General features: G+C 41.7%; 1 protein-coding gene across 1 annotated transcript; it reads right to left on the reverse strand.

The window, feature by feature from the left end:
* Positions 1-10,459: 10,459 nt before the first annotated feature.
* LOC117530500 (microfibril-associated glycoprotein 4-like) lies at positions 10,460-17,336 on the reverse strand. Its single transcript, XM_034193416.1, has 2 exons — positions 17,148-17,336; positions 10,460-10,781 (listed from the first exon to the last, which is right to left on the reverse strand). The coding sequence occupies exons 1-2, from the start codon at positions 17,257-17,259 to the stop codon at positions 10,528-10,530; spliced, it is 366 nt and encodes a 121-aa protein (XP_034049307.1). The 5' UTR covers positions 17,260-17,336; the 3' UTR covers positions 10,460-10,527.
* Positions 17,337-19,659: the final 2,323 nt, after the last annotated feature.

Here is a 19,659-nt window from a genome sequence, read left to right on the forward strand (position 1 = left end):
CTTTTCTCTTTGAAAGCCTGAGGAAAATGGGACATTCAAGACATTGTTCAGAAGGACAGTGTCGTTTGATTAAAAAGTTGATTGTAGAGGGGAAAACGTATACACAGGTGCAAAACATTATAGGCTGTTCATCTACAATGATCTCCAATGCTTTAAAATGGACAGAAAACACAGAGACACGTGGAAGAAAACGGAAAACAACCATCAAAATGGATAGAAGAATAACCAGAATGGCAAAGGCTCACCCATTGATCAGCTCCAGGATGATCAAATCAAATCAAATCAATTTTATTTATATAGCGCCAAATCACAACAGTCGCCCCAAGGCACATAATATTGTAAGGCAAAAGCCATACAATAATTACAGAAAAACCCCAACGGTCAAAACAACCCCCTATGAGCAAGCACTTGGCAACAGTGGGAAGGAAAACTCCCTTTTAACAGGAAGAAACCTCCAGCAGAACCAGGCTCAGGGAGGGGCAGTCTTCTGCTGGGACTGGTTGGGGCTGAGGGGAGAGAACCAGGAAAAAGACATGCAGTGGAAGACAGCAGAGATCAATCACCAATGATTAAAAGCAGAGTGGTGCATACAGAGCAAAACAGGTGAATAAAAAGAAACACTGGGTGCATCATGGGAAACTCCCCAGCAGTCTAAGTCTATAGCAGCATAACTAAGGGATGGTTCAGGGTCACCTGATCCAGCCCTAACTATAAGCTTTTTCAAAAAGGAAAGTTTTAAGCTTAATCTTAAAAGTAGAGAGGGTGTCTGTCTCCCTAATCCGAATTGGGAGCTGGTTCCACAGGACAGGAGCCTGAAAGCTGAAGGCTCTGCCTCCCATTCTACTCTTACAAACCCTAGGAACTACAAGTAAGCCTGCAGTCTGAGAGCGAAGCGCTCTATTGGGGTGATATGGTACTATGAGGTCCCTAAGATAAGATGGGACCTGATTATTCAAACCTTATAAGTAAGAAGAAGAATGTTGTGTGCTGGGGTGTTTAGCTGGCTTGGTTTTTGTTTGTTTCTCCCACCAGGTGGTATGCATTCAGGACTGAGTGGCTGAGCATTAGGACCTCACCCTGAACACCTGAGGCTTATCACGTGCAGGTCATCAGGACTCACAGCTGTGGTGCATTTGTCTTGATTAGAGCATGTTGCACTTAACCTTGAATGCACAGTGTGTGTTTGCCAGAGACTCGACCTTGTGAGCAGACGTGTGAGATCGACGTCAGGAGAACAATCTCACCATTACGGACGCAGAGACCACTCCAGGTTTGACGCCACAGTCTGTGAAGGAGGATTGGGTGAGGTCTCACGCTCCTCAGCACACTTCCTGAGGTAATTTGGTTTTGGTGACTTTTATGAAGTAATGACAGTGGATTTGGTGTCCCTCACACCTTGTTGTATTGAGCTGTCACGTTATGCTAATTGTCTAATCAGCTTCTGCTGCAGTGGAGATTTGAACTGAGTTGTTCCGTGCCTGCAGGGTGAGAAGCTGATATATATTTAAGCCAGGAAGTGTTTGCTGATTGTGTGCACCTTTTGAGCTGTGTCTCTCTCTGGGTGGAGAGTGTTGGACTCACCTCATGTTTTCTTTCTTCACAGACTCGGTTTGTCGCGGCCACCTGGGGGGTGTCGGCGGGGTCCCTGGGTCCGAACTGCTGTGGCTCCGGACCGTTTGCGCTGCTGAGAGCGCGCCGTGTTTTCACCTCACCAGACTGCGGACATTTTTGGTTGTGTATCACTGCACTCATTATGATTATTAAATTCTGTTATCTTTTGAACCGTGCTCTGCTTATTTCATGGTGGGTCCTGTCAAACGCTGGGTCGGTGCCCCGACCGCGTCCGACACATAACAAAGAATTTTAAATTCTATTCTGGAATTAACAGGGAGCCAATGAAGAGAAGCCAATATGGGTGAAATATGCTCTCTCCTTCTAGTCCCTGTCAGTACTCTAGCTGTGCATTGATTTACTTACTGGGATGCATTTTTGCTTTACTTGGCGTATTTTAATTATTGGCATATTGTTGGATGCCTGTGGCATGGTGTGAAGTGTGGTCATTTTGTTGTCCTGCACAACATGCGTTTTGTTTACATAGGTTATAGTTGACATCTACTCAAGGCTCTGACTGAAACCTCACGACGCGCCACTGTATGTGTGTGTATATACCGTAGTGTTCAGAATAATGGTAGTGCTATGTGACTAAAAAGATTAATCCAGGTTTTGAGTATATTTCTTATTGTTACATGGGAAAACAAGGTACCAGTAGATTCATCAGATTCTCACAAATCCAACAAGACCAAGCATTCATGATATGCACACTCTTAAGGCTATGAAATTGGACTATTAGTATAAAAAAAAAGTAGAAAAGGGGGTGTTCACAATAATAGTAGCATCTGCTGTTGACACTACAAACTCAAAACTATTATGTTCAAACTGCTTTTTTAGCAATCCTGTGATACACTAAACTAGTATTTAGTTGTTTAACCACAGTTTTTCATGATTTCTTCACATCTGCGAGGCTTTAATTTTGTTGGTTTGGAACCACGATTTTGCCCATTTCCTAGTGTGCTTTTGGTCATTGTCTTGTTGAAACACCCATTTCAAGGGCATGTCCTCTTCAGCATAAGGCAACATGACTTCTTCAAGCATTTTGACATATCCAAACTGATCCATGATACCTGGTATGTGATATATAGACCCAACACCATAGTAGGAGAAACATGCCCATATCATGATGCTTGTACCACCATGCTTCACTGTCTTCACTGTGAAGTGTGGCTTGAATTCAGAGTTTGGGGGTTGTCTTACAAACTGTCTGTGGCTCTTGGACCCAAAAAGAACAATTTTACTCTCATCAGTCCACAAAATATTCCTCCATTTCTCTTTAGGCCAGTTGATGTGTTGTTTGGCAAATTGTAACCTCTTCTACACGTCTTTTATTTAACAGAGGGACTTTGCAGGAGATTCTTGCAAATAAATTAGCTTCACACAGGTGTCTTCTAACACAGCACTTACAGGTAACTCCAGACTGTCTTTGATCATCCTGGAGCTGATCAGTGGGTGAGCCTTTGCCATTCTGGTTATTCTTCTATCCATTTTGATGATTGTTTTCCGTTTACTTCCACGCTTCTCTGTTTTGTTTTTTTTTTTTTGTCCGTTTTAAAGCATTGGAGATCATTGTAGATGAACAGCCTATAATTTTTTGCACCTGTGTATAAGTTTCCCCTCTCCAATCAACTTTTTAATCAAATTACGCTGTTCTTCTGAACAATATCTTGATCATCCCATTTTCCTCAGGCTTTCAAACAGAAAAGCATGTTCAACAGGTGCTGGCTTCATCCTTAAATAGGGGACACCTGATTCAAACCTGTGTTGTTCCACAAAATTGATGAACTCACTGACTGAATGCTACACTACTATTATTGTGAACACCCCCTTTTCTACATTTTTTTTTTTACTAATAGCCCAATTTCATAGCCTTAAGTGTGTGTGTGTGTGTGTGTGTGTGTGTGTGTGTGTGTGTGTGTGTGTGTGTGTGTGTGTGTGTGTGTGTGTGTGTGTGTGTGTGTGTGTGTGTGTGTGCATATCATGAATGCTTGGTCTTGTTGGATTTGTGAGAATCTACTGAGACTACTGGTACCTTGTTTCCCATGTAACAATAAGAAATATACTCAAAACCTGGATTAATCTTTTTAGTCACATAGCACTACTATTATTCTGAACACTACTGTGTGTATGTGTGTGTGTGTATGTATATATATATATATATATATATATATATATATATATATATATATATATATATATATATATACTTGTTGTCATATATATATTAGTTTCCTACAGTTTGATCCAGAGCAGCAGATCTGATGTCCATTTCTGGGCTGCAAGTATTTTATTTGTAGGATATTTCTCCTGGTATGTATTCTCAGCCAGTCACAAAGTCAGTACCCACTACGTCATTCACACGATTAGTATACGATTTAGCATACCAATGAGCATGCGCCAAAAAGTGAACAAACGTGCCGAACAATGAACACACAATGTCCACCACTTGAAGCTGCGCTTGTCACTGTGACAGTAGGTCCACTGATGACCCAGACGTCTCACAATTGAAGGTAAATACCGCATGATTTGTTTGTTTTTGCCTATTTTTTGCTTTCTATTTGTTTGGAAATTGACTTTTTGAATCCTGATGGTTCTGTTTAAGGTTTATATTTCTTTTGTTTAATAAAAGATGAATTTGATTACATCAAATTTCACTGTTGAATGTCTTTTGAATCTTGATGATTCTGTTCATGGTTCTGTTTATTTTGTTTAATAAAAGAAGATATATTTGACATCAAATTTCACTGTTCCCTCTTCCATTAACCCATGAATTATTTGGGACCATCTCAAAATAAAAGTGAAGCCAAGAAAACCACATTTAAAAGATTTCACTGATCTACTGCATCGAGAGATGGACACAAAGACACTTGGTGAAGGACACTTGTTACTGAGGCCCAGATACAAACCCTACAGTCTGAGACACATTAGAGCAGACAGCATTATCACACACAAAACATGTTTCTACAACAGCTTCTTTCCAGCAGCTGTAAGGCTGATGGCCAATCTATAGACTATAAATGTACTGGAAACAAGCGTTGTTGTTTTATTTTATTTTATTTTTTATTTTATTTTATTTTTTTAAGATGTTTTAAGATTTTATTTTTAAGATGTTCTTTTGACTCTAAGGGTGACAATACAATTCCTATGTATGTGTACAATTTTGTTGTGCTCTACAAATGGCAAATAAAACTTTGAAACTCTTGAAACTTTGAAATAAAACTTTGAAGAAAAAGAAAGGAAGTGCTACAAAACAAACGGACGTGTCTGCTTCTATATTTAGAATTCATTCATGAGGCAAACAAAATGTTAACACATGGCAGGTGCAATTTGGAGTGTTGGCCAGTGTTTGTTCATCTTTTGGTGCAATTTTTATGGAGTGATACATTAATTCAAATAACTTTAATGTATCTTTAAACTCTCTATCTTTAAAAATATATCTTTAAACTAATGTTTTACTCCATAAATGAGAACTCTTTTTAATGGAGTGATACGTCAGCTTAAAGATTAAAACGTACAAGTCAGACTCCAGTCTTAAGCATTAAATTGTCTACTTTTTGTGAGAAAACAGGATAAATTTATGGGATTATTCCAACATCACTACACTCCAACAGCACGAAGGTCAGCTTTTTGAAGCACAAAATACAACTGCATTTATTATCAGTACATTTTACCCAGAATGCAAGTGGGGGCCAGTGTTTGTTCACCTTTTGGCGTGTGTGCATTAGCATGTTAATCGTATGCTAATTGCGTGAATGATGTAGTTATTACTGACTTTGTGATTGGCTGAGAATTTAGATACCAGGAGAAATATCCTATAAATAAAATACTCGCATCTGGGCTATGTTGTGGGAGCCGCCGTGTTCCATCGGGTGGCTTTGTGTCTGAGGAAAGATGGCTGAATACATACATGTCAACCCCTGTGCAGGTCCACCTGTATAACCAAGTGAGAAAATCCATAAAATCAACACAAAATCCTTATAATCTCCAAATTGCACCAAAATCAGTTTTATTACAGTACACACAACCGCATAGCGGTATCACATAACTGGGGTTTTGTCCATATATTAATAACTAACACCAGGGATCTCCATGGGCTCTTTTATGGTGGAGGTCCTCCACAGTTAAATCCTCTTGCTCCACAGTACAATTGCTTGGTCTCAATAAAATCACTGTCTATAAGTATGTTGTAGGTATTTTGTACAAACTCAATATATTTCCCGTGAATATAGTGTCACACAGCTGTTCTATTTTTACAGAAACAAGAACTCAGAATAACAGATCACTGTTCCTCTTTGGCCCTACCATGTGAGACTGCTCTGCCCTACGATTGGATCTTGGAAAACCATGTGACGGTGAACCAATTCCGATTGGACACTCACGTTGCGCACGTCATCACATTTTCTATGAGGAGTACAAAGATGGTGGATGACAGGCTGGAATTTCGCAGAGTTAACGTTTCAGCAAAAAAAAAGTAAGTTTCTATCTCATATCATTAAAAAGTTATTTATAATTTAGTAAAACTTGTCCTCAGCCGTCGTATACAACGGCGTCGACCCCAGAGGGTTAAGAAAAACAACGGTAAAATAAATTTACAACAGAAAACCATGAATATCCATAAGACTTTATTTGTACGTCCGTATGACTCTGAAACTCGGAAAAATCCGTATAATTTATGGACAATCCGTATAGGTTGACATGTATGTGAATACGTGCCATTTAACCTGGATTCAGGTATTTATTAAATCATATTTTTGTGGACTGTGCAGTGGTTCTCTTAACGGTTTACTTTGATGTGGACATTAAAAGTTTTGAGCCATGTACTTTCTCAGTCATCGTGCATTAAGTGGGCCAAACAACAAGCCGAATTATTCCAGGTGTAATAAAATACTCCAAAACAGACACAGTGGACAACAAGCTAAAGACGAGAGGAGGAGAGGCTGGCCTCAGACGCTGTTATTCAAAGTGACCACGCCCCCAAATTTACAGAAATTTATGGCTTATAATGTCTTAAACTAAGAGGTTAGGAAAAAAATTTTACCCCTCTGCTCAGTTGTCTCGGAGATGTCATGCTCAGAGGTTAGGTCTTCGTTCTTTGCAGTATTTTCTCTTTGATTTTCTGGTTTTACCTTTCATTAGTTTGTACTTTATCATGTTAGTCTGTTTGGTTCTGTTTATTGCTTTGTTTACTATTTAGTTACTGGTTTCATTCTTTACCTTATCATTTAGTTATTATTGCTTTTCTGTTACACTTTCGTCACTGAGTCATTCTTTGGTTATCATTTATTCTGTTTATCATCTCATTTGTGTTTTCAGTTATGCGGTAGTATCGGGTTTTGTTTTCTGTTAATTAGTTTTTGTTTGTTTTGTCATCTGGTTGTATTCTTCAGTCATAGTCAGTTCCAGCTCAGTTTTTTTCTTAGTGTTTATTTTTCTATTCAGTTCTTATGTAATTTATCTTCTATGTTTATAATCTGATGGTTCGCTTTTTGTTCTCATGTTCAGGTCTTCATTGTAGTATTTTATTCTGTTCTCAGCTGCTGTTCATAGTCCTCTGTTTCCGTTTGACCTCTGTTCTCAGTTTGCCCTCACGCCCATCTGATTTGGTTCACATCACTGCACCTGCCTCGTCTCTTTCACTCACACTCTTGGCACCTGCTCACTCATTTTTGTATCTCGCATCACTCTACCTTATAGTCCCCCCTCACTATCTTGCACAGTGTATCATCTTTGCCCAGCAGCCACACCCCTCCATTCTAGAATCTTCCCTCCACATGTGCACCTTGTTACCTAAACAGCCTGCATGTGCACCTCGTTAACACCACCTGTTATTTAAGCCCTCACAAGTCACTGCCAGATTGTTGATTTTGTGTCACTTTCCAGGCTTGTTCCCTTGCTCCGTTTCTGCCTCTGTATTTTGACTGCCTCATATTTTGACCTTGTTTCTGCCTTGCCTCTGATAGCCCATCCACCATGTTTTGTTTTTGTTTTCTTTGTATTTTTACCTGTGCCTGTTATTGAACTACGTCTCTACCTCTCGCCATTCTGATACCTTTGCTTCGCTGCTGGATTCCCTGTGTACCGACCTCCTGCCTGTTTCTCTTATTAAACCTTTTGAACTCTATCAGTCGTGTGAGATTGCATTTGTGTCCACCCAGTTTGTGCCACGCCTGAGAGGAGGGAACTATCTATAGAGACCAAGACTGCTATTTCTGCCAGGCTGTTAAAGTTAGACATTTTAACATGGAGCCCTACAGGAAAGTGCTCTGTTTTGGAGCCAGCCTCAAGTGGCCAGTCAAGAAACTACACTTCTGCATCTGCCTCATTTCACGCAGCCTCAGGTTATTGTTTTCTTCACCCACAGCCTTTGAATCGGGACAGCCTAGTGGTGCCACTTTTGACGTAAAAGCCTGTTGATTGAAGTCTAGAACCTGTTATGGATAAGACGCGGAGTGAGGAGCGGTCCAGTATCTGACTGAACCCAGCATGAAATAATCAGAAGCAGTTCCAAAAAGAAAACACATTTATTTTTCTCCCCTTTGTGCTATACATAAAATACTAATTAATTAAAGTTCTGGTGAGGTGAAAAGGCGGCGCGCTCTCTCAGCGTCTCAACAGTCGTAGTCCGAACGTTCAGGACTCAGGAGTTCCGCTGACACCCCCCCAGGTGACTTTTTCCCAGAACTGTACTCTGCGAAGGAGGAACAGAGATGAGATTATTCAACACTATTACTACGAAATATTGTTTGGAGGCAAACTTATCAGCTACACGTTTAGGTCTGAATTCCAACTTAATTCAAGGAGGCTGCTGCTCACAGCTAGTGGAGGATCATTAATCCGCACGCCACTGCCGTGAGGAGCACACCAAACACTTTCCACCAATAATTACTTATAGCTGCGTATAAGACGTCAATTTACATTCACGGATAAACTTTTCAGAATATTCACCTCTGCCGTGTGCTGACAACGTTTGTCTCTCACCCTCGTCCTCCTTCACAGGCGTGATGTCAGACTCTGAAACGGCCCTCAGCGTCCCCACACAGTCGTCACAAGGTCGTATTCTCCGGCAATCTTATCCAACTCACTGCTGGTTTAAATGTAGTTCTTCATCACTACATTGGTACCAGCTGGAAGTCCTCAGATCTGCACGTGAATATCACAGGTGTCGTGGATTGTCCTGATAGAGAGCCGCACGAGAATGCAACAGGTGCAGCCAATCATCGTAACAGAGGAGAGAGACTCTTCTGCAGCACATTTTCCTCAGAGAACAGCCCCAAATCACCTGGGAAGGAAAATAAACACAAAACAACCCAACCTTGTCCAGCCAAACCCCCCCCCAACACACAACAGAACCGTGCAGCTGCTGAACTGGGACATAGAAAGAAACATTTAGCAAACTGAAAGTGGACAAACATGATGCAGCCTATTTATGCTGTAATCAGTTATACTTCATTTTGGCATTTAGGTTTTAACTGTCCGTTTTTTTTTTTTTGTTTGTTTGTTTTTTGAGGGGGGGTGTACAATTCACTCAGTTTTTTTTGTTGTTGTTTTTTTGTTTTTTTAGTGGACAATGACTGAAGGAAAAAACTAGATTTGTTGACGGACTTATTAAACAACTGTTACTGAACTAAAAAGAAATAAAAGCAGACGGACTTTGTCTTCAAATGACGAGCAGCTTTGGGAAGTTGAACTGTTTTTTTTTTTTTTTTTACACACACAGAAAACATGACGTTAGCTACTGTCAGGGTTCATGTATGTTGTACAGATGGTGGTGGACACAAATGCAGACCCACAGGCAGAGATGGTGGAATAATCAAAAGGCTTTATCTGTTAGCAAGGCAGTGGTTCAGTACACAAGTAGGCAGACAGCAATGCAGAGGTAACAGGCAGACGTTGGGCTGAGGTGTCGTCAAAAATGAGCAATGTTCAAAAACATGGTGAGGCAGAGTATACGGACAGCGATGAGAGCAGAGTCCAATAAACAAGCAGGGTGATGCACGGTCAGGCAAACAGTTCACAAACAAGACTATGGAGTGAAACAAAGTAAAAGGGCTGGGACGAGGGCAGAAGCACAAGGCATAGAGCACAACGAAGTAGCAGCGGAAAACATGAAAGACGGGGCTTAAATACAGGTGGGGTAATCAGGGCATGATGAGAGTCAGGTGTGGTGAAGGTAAGAATGAGACAAAGATGAGGCCAGGAGGTGCAAGCACAAGCAGAGTGAAGGCTGGTGCAAGAGAGTGCACACAAAGCAGACAGAAGCAGAGAATTCAGTGACAGAAACTACAACATAAAATGAGACCAAAAAAGTTCAAGAAAATAAAAGACTAAACAAGAACTGAGCTACATGTGGCAACAGTATTATAAACACACAGTACAATCGGTGACTAAAAAGGAAAAGAAAAGCAGAACAAGAAAGTAAACAAAGGGCATTTACTAAACTAAAACAGCACTCACCATGAGGCTAAAGAAAACAACCAAACACAAAATCACAGGGCAGGATCACAGAATGAGGGCAAAATCATAACAGGAGCCAGGACAGGGCCAACCTATGACAGGTACGTTTAGTCTGTGAGGACTAAATGACAGAAGAGACAACGTCACGACTTCATTTTGTGCTCAAAATTTCATTTATTGCCACATCAGAGAAAGAATCAGGTCAATTTCAATCTCAAAAACACCTTAACGGGGCTACAATGCTTTTTCTGAATTGTCAGTGGAGGGGGCACCGTTTTATCTAAAGTAGAGACATTGGACTCAGTGGGACAGTTAAATGTCTGCACTGTCTTCAAGGTCCTTGGCTCTCAACCTGAGGGAGGGGACCCCCTGCAACACCTTTTTCAATCAAAAACAACAACAGATATAACTGATTTGAATTTTTTCCAGAAAGATTTGGATTAATAGGCAGGTGGAGCAGGTCTAAGCAACAGGACGGATCTGCATCTGGATGGATTTCAGGGAATAGTAATGACCCTTCCAGTGGTACCACACCACTCCAACTGCGAACACTGATTCATCACTACCCCAGCGGTAAACCCCGTTAGGGTTAGCAGTGTGACACATATTGTACCAGAATCCTCCATAGTACTCTTTCGCACAACTTTTTGGCCAGATGTCTTGGTCTTTGTCAAATGTCGAGAATTTCATTCCATTATGATAATCCAGGGAATCTCCTGCAGAAACACAACAACAACCACAGTGTGTAATCGCAGTACTACTACAGTAACTGTGTAAATGATAAACAGTAAATAGACAGGATTTCTGCTGTGATTTTCTATCAGATGTTCTAAGTATTTAACAATGACGCACACACGTCACAACCTCCATACTAACTCCATTTCTAGAAATACTATGAAAATTTCTACCTCAACATTACTATGACTACAATTCAGGCAGTTAACGGCAGAACGTTTCAACTGATCAAAAGGGGAGGAGCTTCCTCTGACAGGGGGAGGGATCAGAATTAGCCACAACGATGAAGAAAGAATTCAGTATATTTTGTTATATTGGTTGTTCATTTATTTTGTCAAAACCAGACCAAAGGCCTGAAAGAAGGAAGAAGTGCAACATTGAACATTATAATTATTGTTTCTGGTTCTCAACAAGACAAACCGAGTGTTTGTATGAAAACAAATAAATTCAGTGGAGTCTTCCATGCCCTAATATCTATATACGGTGGAAGTTTGGTGAGAATCCATGAAGTAGTTTTGACATAATCCTTCAAAGCCTATATACTGTGAAATCTTAATCCAGAATACAGATCCAGATCACCTCCAAAATTTATTGGAGTCTTCCATGTACTAATATGTATCTGGTGAAAATTCCATCAAAATCCATGCAGTAGTTTTGATGTAATCCTGCTAACAGAAATCCTTCAAAGTGTATATTAAGTGAGATCTGGATCACCTCCAAAATTTAATGGAGTCTTCAATGCCCTAATATGTGTAATAATAAGTTTGGGGAGAATCTGTGAAGTAGTTTTGACATAATGCTTCAAAGCATATATAAAGTGAAACTTGATCCAGAATTTGGATCTAGACCCGAATCACCTCCAAAATTTAACGGAGTCTTCCTTGGTCTAATATCTATTTTGTGCTGAAAATGTCGGCAAAATCCGTACAGTAGTTTTGAAGTAATCTTGCTAACAGACAAATGAACACTGATTATTTTGGTGGACATAATAATTAGTTGAATGGCGTAAGCAGTGAGTCACCCCTTTGAGTCTGGTCTGCTTGAGGTTTCTCCCTCAATATCATCAGAGGGAGTTTTTCCTGACCACTGTTGCCTGTGTACTTGCTCTAGCGGTTGGTAAGGTTTGACCTCACTTGTGTGAAGTGCCTTTAGGTAGCTTTGTTGTGATTTAGCTCTATATACATGTAATATATTGTAATTAGTTGTTTTACAAGCTCTACCTGTCTACTTTTTTCCAAAATCAGTTTTTTCCTAAAACAAATTTCTAAAAGAAATGTAACTACAAACTCCGTGATTGTGTATTCAGTGTTTTGTAAGTTTTCAATCTATGCCAGCTATATAATTCCGAGTTCAGTTTTGCACTGTTGCTTCACAATGAGAAGGACATGGGATTGCTTCCCATCTCCTATGTGAGGCTGCTGTTCCTGGACTTCACTTCTGCGTTGAACACCATCATCCCACAGAAAATGGTCTTTAAGCTGTCTGAACTAGGAGTAACTTGGTCCTGGACTTCCTGACTGGGAGGACACAGAGTGTCAACACCACCATCATCCTGAACACTGGCTCGCCCCAGGGTTGTGTGCTCAGCCCACTGCTGTACACATTGATGACCTTCGACTGCAGAGCCCAGCACGAGAATAATAAGTTTGCAGATGACACAGCAGTGATCAGGCTCATCAGCCAAGGGGATGAGGCAGCGTACAGGTGATAAGTGGAGAACCTGACATGGTGGGGCAGGGAGATAACAACCTCATCCTCAACACTCAGAAGACCAAGGAGATAATTGTTGACTTCTGCAGGTCAGCCCCCCTTCCCCCTCTACATCAACAGAGCAGCGGTGGAGATGATCTCCTCCATCAGTTACCTTGGAGTCCACCTCTCCAACACTCTCACCTGGCACACCAACACCACAGCTGTCATCAAGAAAGTCCACCAATGCATCTATTTTTTGAGGAAACTGTGAAGGGCCGGAGTGAACACCGTGGTTCTCAGGGCCTTCTACAGCTGTGCAGTGGAGAGTGTCTTGTCCTACTGCCTCCCTGTGTGGTATGGTGGCTGCACGGTGGCAGAGAAGAAGGTGCTGCAGTGAATGGTGAAGTCTGCACAGAGGACCATCGGATGCAGCTTACCGCCCATTGGGGACGTCTACATCTCCAGATGTAGAGACAGAGCCACCTGCATCCTCTGAGACTCCACCCACTCTGTGCACAGTCTGTTCACACCCCATCCGGGCAAAAACATCCAGACTGAAAAACAGCTTTTACCCAAATGCTGTCAGACTGGACAGTTAAACATCTACCACTGAACTGTGATCATTGCACTAACATGCACATCGTCGCTTTTTCTTTAATGCTCTAACGCTGCCGCTGACCCTGTGCCTTGTACATATATTCTATGGCCACAAGGAGTGCATATATTACAAGTATACATTGGAAGTTAGATTAAGGTTAGGTTAAATTGTCACTAGATCAGTTGCTATTAGTGTCACTAGTCTTAGTTAACTACACCGAGATCTGGAGAAACTGTATTTCGTTCTGCCTGTAAGGGTCAAGTGACAAAGTGAGTCTGAGTCATGGTCCTTTCTGTGTGGAGTTTGCATGTTCTCCCCGTGTCTGTGTGCGTTCCCTCCGGGTGCTCCGGCTTCCTCCCACTTCGAAAGACATGCAGGTTCGGTGAATTGGACACTTTAAATTGTCCATATGTGTGAGTGTGAATGAGTTTGTGTGTTGATATGCAGCCTGGCATTCTGTCCAGCGTGTACCCGCCTCATGCACTGTGACTGCTGGATAGACTCCAGCCCCCTGTGACCTTTCTGGCATATGAACAGCACCCAAAGCAGCCAGCCTGATGAGGACGCACTGCCGAATTTGGAGAGCAGCGAGCGCCAGCCAACACGTCAAAAGTTAAAGTGAGCCAACTTTTTATGTATGCGTTACGTGTTGTGTATCTTAGTAAAGTGATAATAATGCAAATAACATGCTGTTGTTGTGCGGTATGCATTTTCTGAGTCCCTCCATCCATGCCGCCGCCCGCAATGACAGCTATTCACCCTCATCTAACACGGAAGAATAGCTGTCATTTTGGGCAACTGGGCATGGACGTCGGGCCTCTGAAAATGCATACCGCCTTCCAAAAGCATGTTATTGTATTAGTATTGTCTCCGGTACACTTGCAACTACCAACAAGCTGATTTTGAGTTTTAACACCACAATCTCTTCAGTTAACATCAAAGGTGACCACAGACACAAACAATGAGTCAGCACCTCTGTCTTTGAGTGTCCTGTCCACTGCTGGAAGCTCCTGTATATTACACAGTGTGCAGCGGTGAAGCAGTTGAGAGGAGCAACAAAGCTCAACTCTTTACTCAACAGCAGTGTCACAGTGAGGCGAAGGTCTTGGAAAATAAAGCAGTGCTGACTTATGGTTTTGATTTATAAATAAAATTAATACCGACAGAATAACTCCATTAATGTCAATTCTGTCATTTGTACAAAGTTAAAATATAACATATCTTTTCATTTTAAATAATGCACTAATTCTGAAGTTTTGTAACAAACACAGACAGATGCCAAAGGCATTATGGGCAAAATGTGCCTCCACTAACACTGATTGGTTGACCCATTCATTCTAAGTAAAAACCAACACGTTAATGTGAGGTATGTGTTAGTGTTTACATATAAATGTGCTTTTGGAAAATATGCCTTTTTTATTTGTGTGTGTTTATAAAAAAAAGCCATTTGCAAAGCCAAAAAGTCAACTTGTGATAGACAACCGTCTGATATAACCAGGGTCAAAATAAATAGAACACTTCCACTACCTGGCGTCCAGACGCTCATGCTGCCATGAACACTACTGGCCAGTAGATGGCAGTAGAGACCATAAAAAAACTTCCCAAAACAAATTTCCAGATAATCCGTGTCTGCTACAACCAGGGTCAAAATAAACAGAACATTTCCATCTCCTGGCATCCAGACACTCATACTGCCATGAACACTACTGGCCAGTAGATGGCAGTAGAGACTGTGAAAACTTGCCAAAACAAAATTCCAGATAATCCGTGTCTGCTGCATGGAATTTAATAAACGCAAACTGAATTTCAGACATCTTATATATATTAGTCTGGAACAAAGATGACAGACACTGTTTGACATAAGCAGGAGTAAATCATGGAGATGCAACCTGAGCTTTTTCTGGCATTTTTACATAAAACAAACTCAATAACATCTATAAACCCAGCAAATATATTCAAGGGAGTTTTAGGCACAATAGACAAAGGGTTTAATGCTGTTGTCCATGTGGAGCCTGATCAGAGCATCTCAAATGCATTTCTTCTGTCGTGACTGTACAGAGGTTACCCATAATGCACCTTAACACAGCATGTCCACACTAAAACCTTCAAAATTAGTGCATTATTTTAAAACTAAAACATATATGATATTTTCACTTTATAAAATGTGAGACGTGACATTAATTTAAATAACTTGTCCGAAATTAGTTTGGTTAAAATTTTAACCATAAGTTAAAACTTTATGCCTCTGGATGAGTTGGGTGATAGTGCCAGGGCATCAGTATGGGGTTAAAAGAAATTATTATTTTTTTTTTATATAAATAAAAATGTGTGGCCGCTTCTTTGGTTGCAGAGAATAGAGTGGTTTCTCCTGGAACCACCTCTCCTCTGTTTGCAGAGGATAGAACTGTACATCTACTACACAACATTTAAAAGGTGGATACTTAAATCTTTGATATCAGACTACATAAATGTTTGTAACTGCTAAGCTTTGCTCACCCCATCTGCAAAAATATGTTAGCGGTCTAAAATTTATCAGACCAAAATTTATCAGAAAATTAGTCCACTGATGATTTTCAAAGTTATCTGAAAAGCTAATCCGATAACGAAAACATAAGCTTCGATAATTAGAGGTTAGCGGATCTGTGCTCACCACTGCTAACATGTCCCATTAACCTGAGGTACTAGCTGTGTATAGGTAACATGAGGTACTAACCTGCTAACTTGAGGTACTGGTTGTGGACTGCAGACCTGAGGTGCTAGTGAATACTGCTAAATCAATCAATCAATCAATTTTTTATATAGCGCCAAATCACAACAAACAGTTGCCCCAAGGCGCTTTATATTGTAAGGCAAGGCCATACAATAATTATGTAAAACCCCAACGGTCAAAACGACCCCCTGTGAGCAAGCACTTGGCAGCAGTGGGAAGGAAAAACTCCCTTTTAACAGGAAGAAACCTCCAACAGAACCAGGCTCAGGGAGGGGCAGTCTTCTGCTGGGACTGGTTGGGGCTGAGGGAGAGAACCAGGAAAAAGACATGCTGTGGAGGGGAGCAGAGATCGATCACTAATGATTAAATGCAGAGTGGTGCATACAGAGCAAAAAGAGAAAGAAACAGTGCATCATGGGAACCCCCAGCAGTCTACCTCTATAGCGGCATAACTAAGGGATGGTTCAGGGTCACCTGATCCAGCCCTAACTATAAGCTTTAGCAAAAAGGAAAGTTTTAAGCCTAATCTTAAAAGTAGAGAGGGTGTCTGTCTCCCTGATCTGAATTGGGAGCTGTTTCCACAGGAGAGGAGCCTGAAAGCTGAAGGCTCTGCCTCCCATTCTACTCTTACGAACCCTAGGAACTACAAGTAAGCCTGCAGTCTGAGAGCGAAGCGCTCTATTGGGGTGATATGGTACTACGAGGTCCCTAAAATAAGACTATATATAATCTGACTATATATTGCTAACTTGAAGTACCAGCTGAGGTACTAGCTGTATACTGCTACCTGAGGTTCCAACTGGATATTTCTAACCTGAGGTGCTCTTGAGTACTGCTAACCGGAGGTTTTACTTGCATATTGCTAATTTTAGGTGCGAGCGTGTAGTGATACCCTGAGGTGTCAGCTATACACCGCTGGCAACTGTGTAGTGGCAACTTGAGGTGCTGAGATTTAGTGCCAAACTGAGGTACTACCTGGAAACTACTAAGCTATTTTCCTAGTTTTTACTGCAAACCTGCACTGATAGCTGAGAGTTGTCAACCTGGGATGCTAATCTGAGGTACCAGCGAGTACTTCTATCTTAAATTGCTAGCTGTGCACTGCTAATCTGAAGTGCTACTGTGACAGAGGCCAGCAGGAGTCACTGTGCATGAGGTACTCAATAGGCCTCACTCCTCCGACTGGCCACTCAGGTCATAGCCCAAGTTTTAGCCGACTGGTCAGAGCGTCTGTCTCCCATGTTGGAGATTGTGAGGTTGCGTCCCGAGTGGAGCGAGCGGGAGGAGTCAATCACAACACAGACGAGAGAGTACAAGCTACTACACTAGTGGGCACTGCTGACTCACCCGCCCCTCCGTTAATGAATCCTGACACGTGCATTCTGTAGCCGTCACGTTCTTCATCCACTGAGAATGACTCGTAACAAGCGTAGACTTTATTTCCAGAGAAATCCTCCATCAGGACCAGAAGCTCGGACTTTCGCAGGTACGTCAGGTGGTGGATGTTGTCAAGACCTGAAGATACACAAGTTACAAAGATGATGCATGTTCACAATATGTATAATTTTATGACTGATGATAAATACAGGAAAATAACTCTGGTTCGACGTCTTCAAGGGGAGATAACTGGACTTTTATCTGTTGGTTCCAGTTTGTTACATCAAATATTTTTAATCACAAAACATTTACCAACAGCATAAATCTTTAGTAGGACCATTAGCCTTGTTTACTTATTAATGTGGGTTAGAAATATTGAGAAAAGTTAGAATTTGAGTTCTTGATAAACTATTGCAGCAGGGATTCGCCTCCTCCGCTGCAGCAGAAGTGGAGGTCAGTAACCAGCAGTGCTGTCGCCGACCGAACGGTCCTCCCTAAGGCCCCTTCACACATAGTGTGAAGTTTGGATGAAGTGCGCATGACGCAGTTATCGTACGCAAACCGTTTGAAATCGTCCCTGCCTCTAACTTCTCTAACACCTGTTGCTACAACTATTTGCGCACACCAGCAGCTGAAAAACAGTGTGCACTGTGCAAACCCATTGCACCCTCTGGCGGTAGGTGTCACCAAATTCCAGGTGACACGCATCTAACACCGCTCACATGGCACTTGCAAATGTGTGGCCAGTCGCACTCTTGGCATGACAGCAGACTGCAGGTGACCACTGTCATACTGGCAGAGAAATTTGTCAAATTTCCACACAACTGTGGCTTTGGTGTGTGCGCTGAGAACTGACAGGAGGTGTGTCTATGACAGAAGCGGCTGTCGTGATCTGTCATTCTGGACATCCCAGCTGGACAACACCTACTGTGTTTGGACAGTCACGGACTAACACCTGTTCACTGTGGACATAAATAAAAACATATTGCCGTGGCGACAAGCGGCAGCGAGCGAGCATGGGCATGGAACAGACAATGACAACCTGCCAGGTTGAAACGGACCGTCAGATCAAAATATGCAGTGGGAGATCTGACCGTCACGTCACCCACTTGAGCTCTGTTCTACATGATGTGATATCTGTGCTGCGGCGCGCCGTAAAAAAAAAAACGCGTGTCGGGCAGAACATGTGGACATCAGAGCACTGCTTCTCATTCATGTAATTTTATGACTGTATCTACAGAGAAACTCTCACACCGGGCTTGTGCATGCCTGCCTGTTGGCGTGATGTTTCGTGGTGCACAAATTCAAACTGTTTCGCTGTTTTCGACCAGACGTCGACCAAAAATCACACTGTGAAGGGGCCCTTAAAAAAAAAAAAAAAAGTCTGCCCTGTCTTAACTGCACATGCGTCATTTCTGAGTGTCTGCAGCACTGTGCAGTGAAAGCACAGTGGTTTACTGTTTCATTGGCTGGAGAGCTCTTTGCACTGAGTGCTTCTGATTGGCTCACACAGATGCAAGTTACAGATGCTCATTTTTCTGCATGTTAATTTTTTGCCACAGAAAATTCTATTCATAAATAGTTTGTAGCTCAAGTGTTAACTGTTTCTTCACTGACATGCAAAATTAAAGCAGAACAGCAATAAATAAATGTCTCCACTTTGCTTTGATAGTGTGTGTCTGCCTCCCTTTCCACTCTAGAGGAGGAGGAGGCGGAGACAATAGCAGGGAACCACGCCCCCTGACCACACCCACTTATTTTAATGAAGGGTCATGGGAGGCTGGAGCCTATCCCAGCAGTCACAGGGCGTGAGGACAGAACACACCAGTCTGTTGTCAGTTTCCAGTTCAGTATTTTCTCGATATAACACAAAGCACATTAAAGTCAATCTATTGGAAATGTTTTTCACTTTAACAGCTCTGCCACAATTTAAGAAAGAAACACCTTCAATCAAGCTGCTTCTTAATGTTTGTATTCATTTTTAAACCTTAAGTCCATTTGGCTGCACCCTCGTTTTCACTTGGGGTCGCCACAGCAGATACAAATTGCATGTTGATTTGGCACAAGTTTTACGCCGGATGCCCTTCCTGACACAACTCCACATTATATGGAGGAATGTGGCAGGGGTGGGATTTGAACTGGGAACCTTCTGCACTGAAAGTCAAGTCAATGCCTCAGTTCCACTTAGTGCAGAATTGCATTAGTAAAACTCAGACATTCAGAGTAAAGTTCCGGTCACATTACCTACTAGTAGTGGTGGGCACAGCGAACCAAAAAGTTAGCTTCGATAACAGCTACTTGAAAAGTTACCGTTTTTATAAAGCTAAACCACCAAAAACTTTATCGGAAGCTACTGCTAGCCAATAACTTAGAGTATTGTCTCCGGTACACTCTCAGCTACTAAGAAGCCGATTTTGAGTTTCAACACCACGATCGCTTCTAGTAGAGTCAAAGGCGATCACAAACCCAAACAATGAGTCAA

The sequence above is a fragment of the Thalassophryne amazonica genome, chromosome 18, assembly GCF_902500255.1.
Source record: "Thalassophryne amazonica chromosome 18, fThaAma1.1, whole genome shotgun sequence".
Lineage (NCBI taxonomy): Eukaryota > Metazoa > Chordata > Actinopteri > Batrachoidiformes > Batrachoididae > Thalassophryne > Thalassophryne amazonica.

Bases quoted from the DNA above. Each gene is read 5' to 3' on its own strand.
- LOC117530500 (XM_034193416.1), bottom strand. From the start codon at position 17,259: ATGGAGGATTTCTCTGGAAATAAAGTCTACGCTTGTTACGAGTCATTC. The intron at 10,782-17,147 runs GTGAGTCAGCAG...GTGTTTCTGCAG, and splicing joins ATTCATTAACGGAGGGGCGG to GAGATTCCCTGGATTATCAT.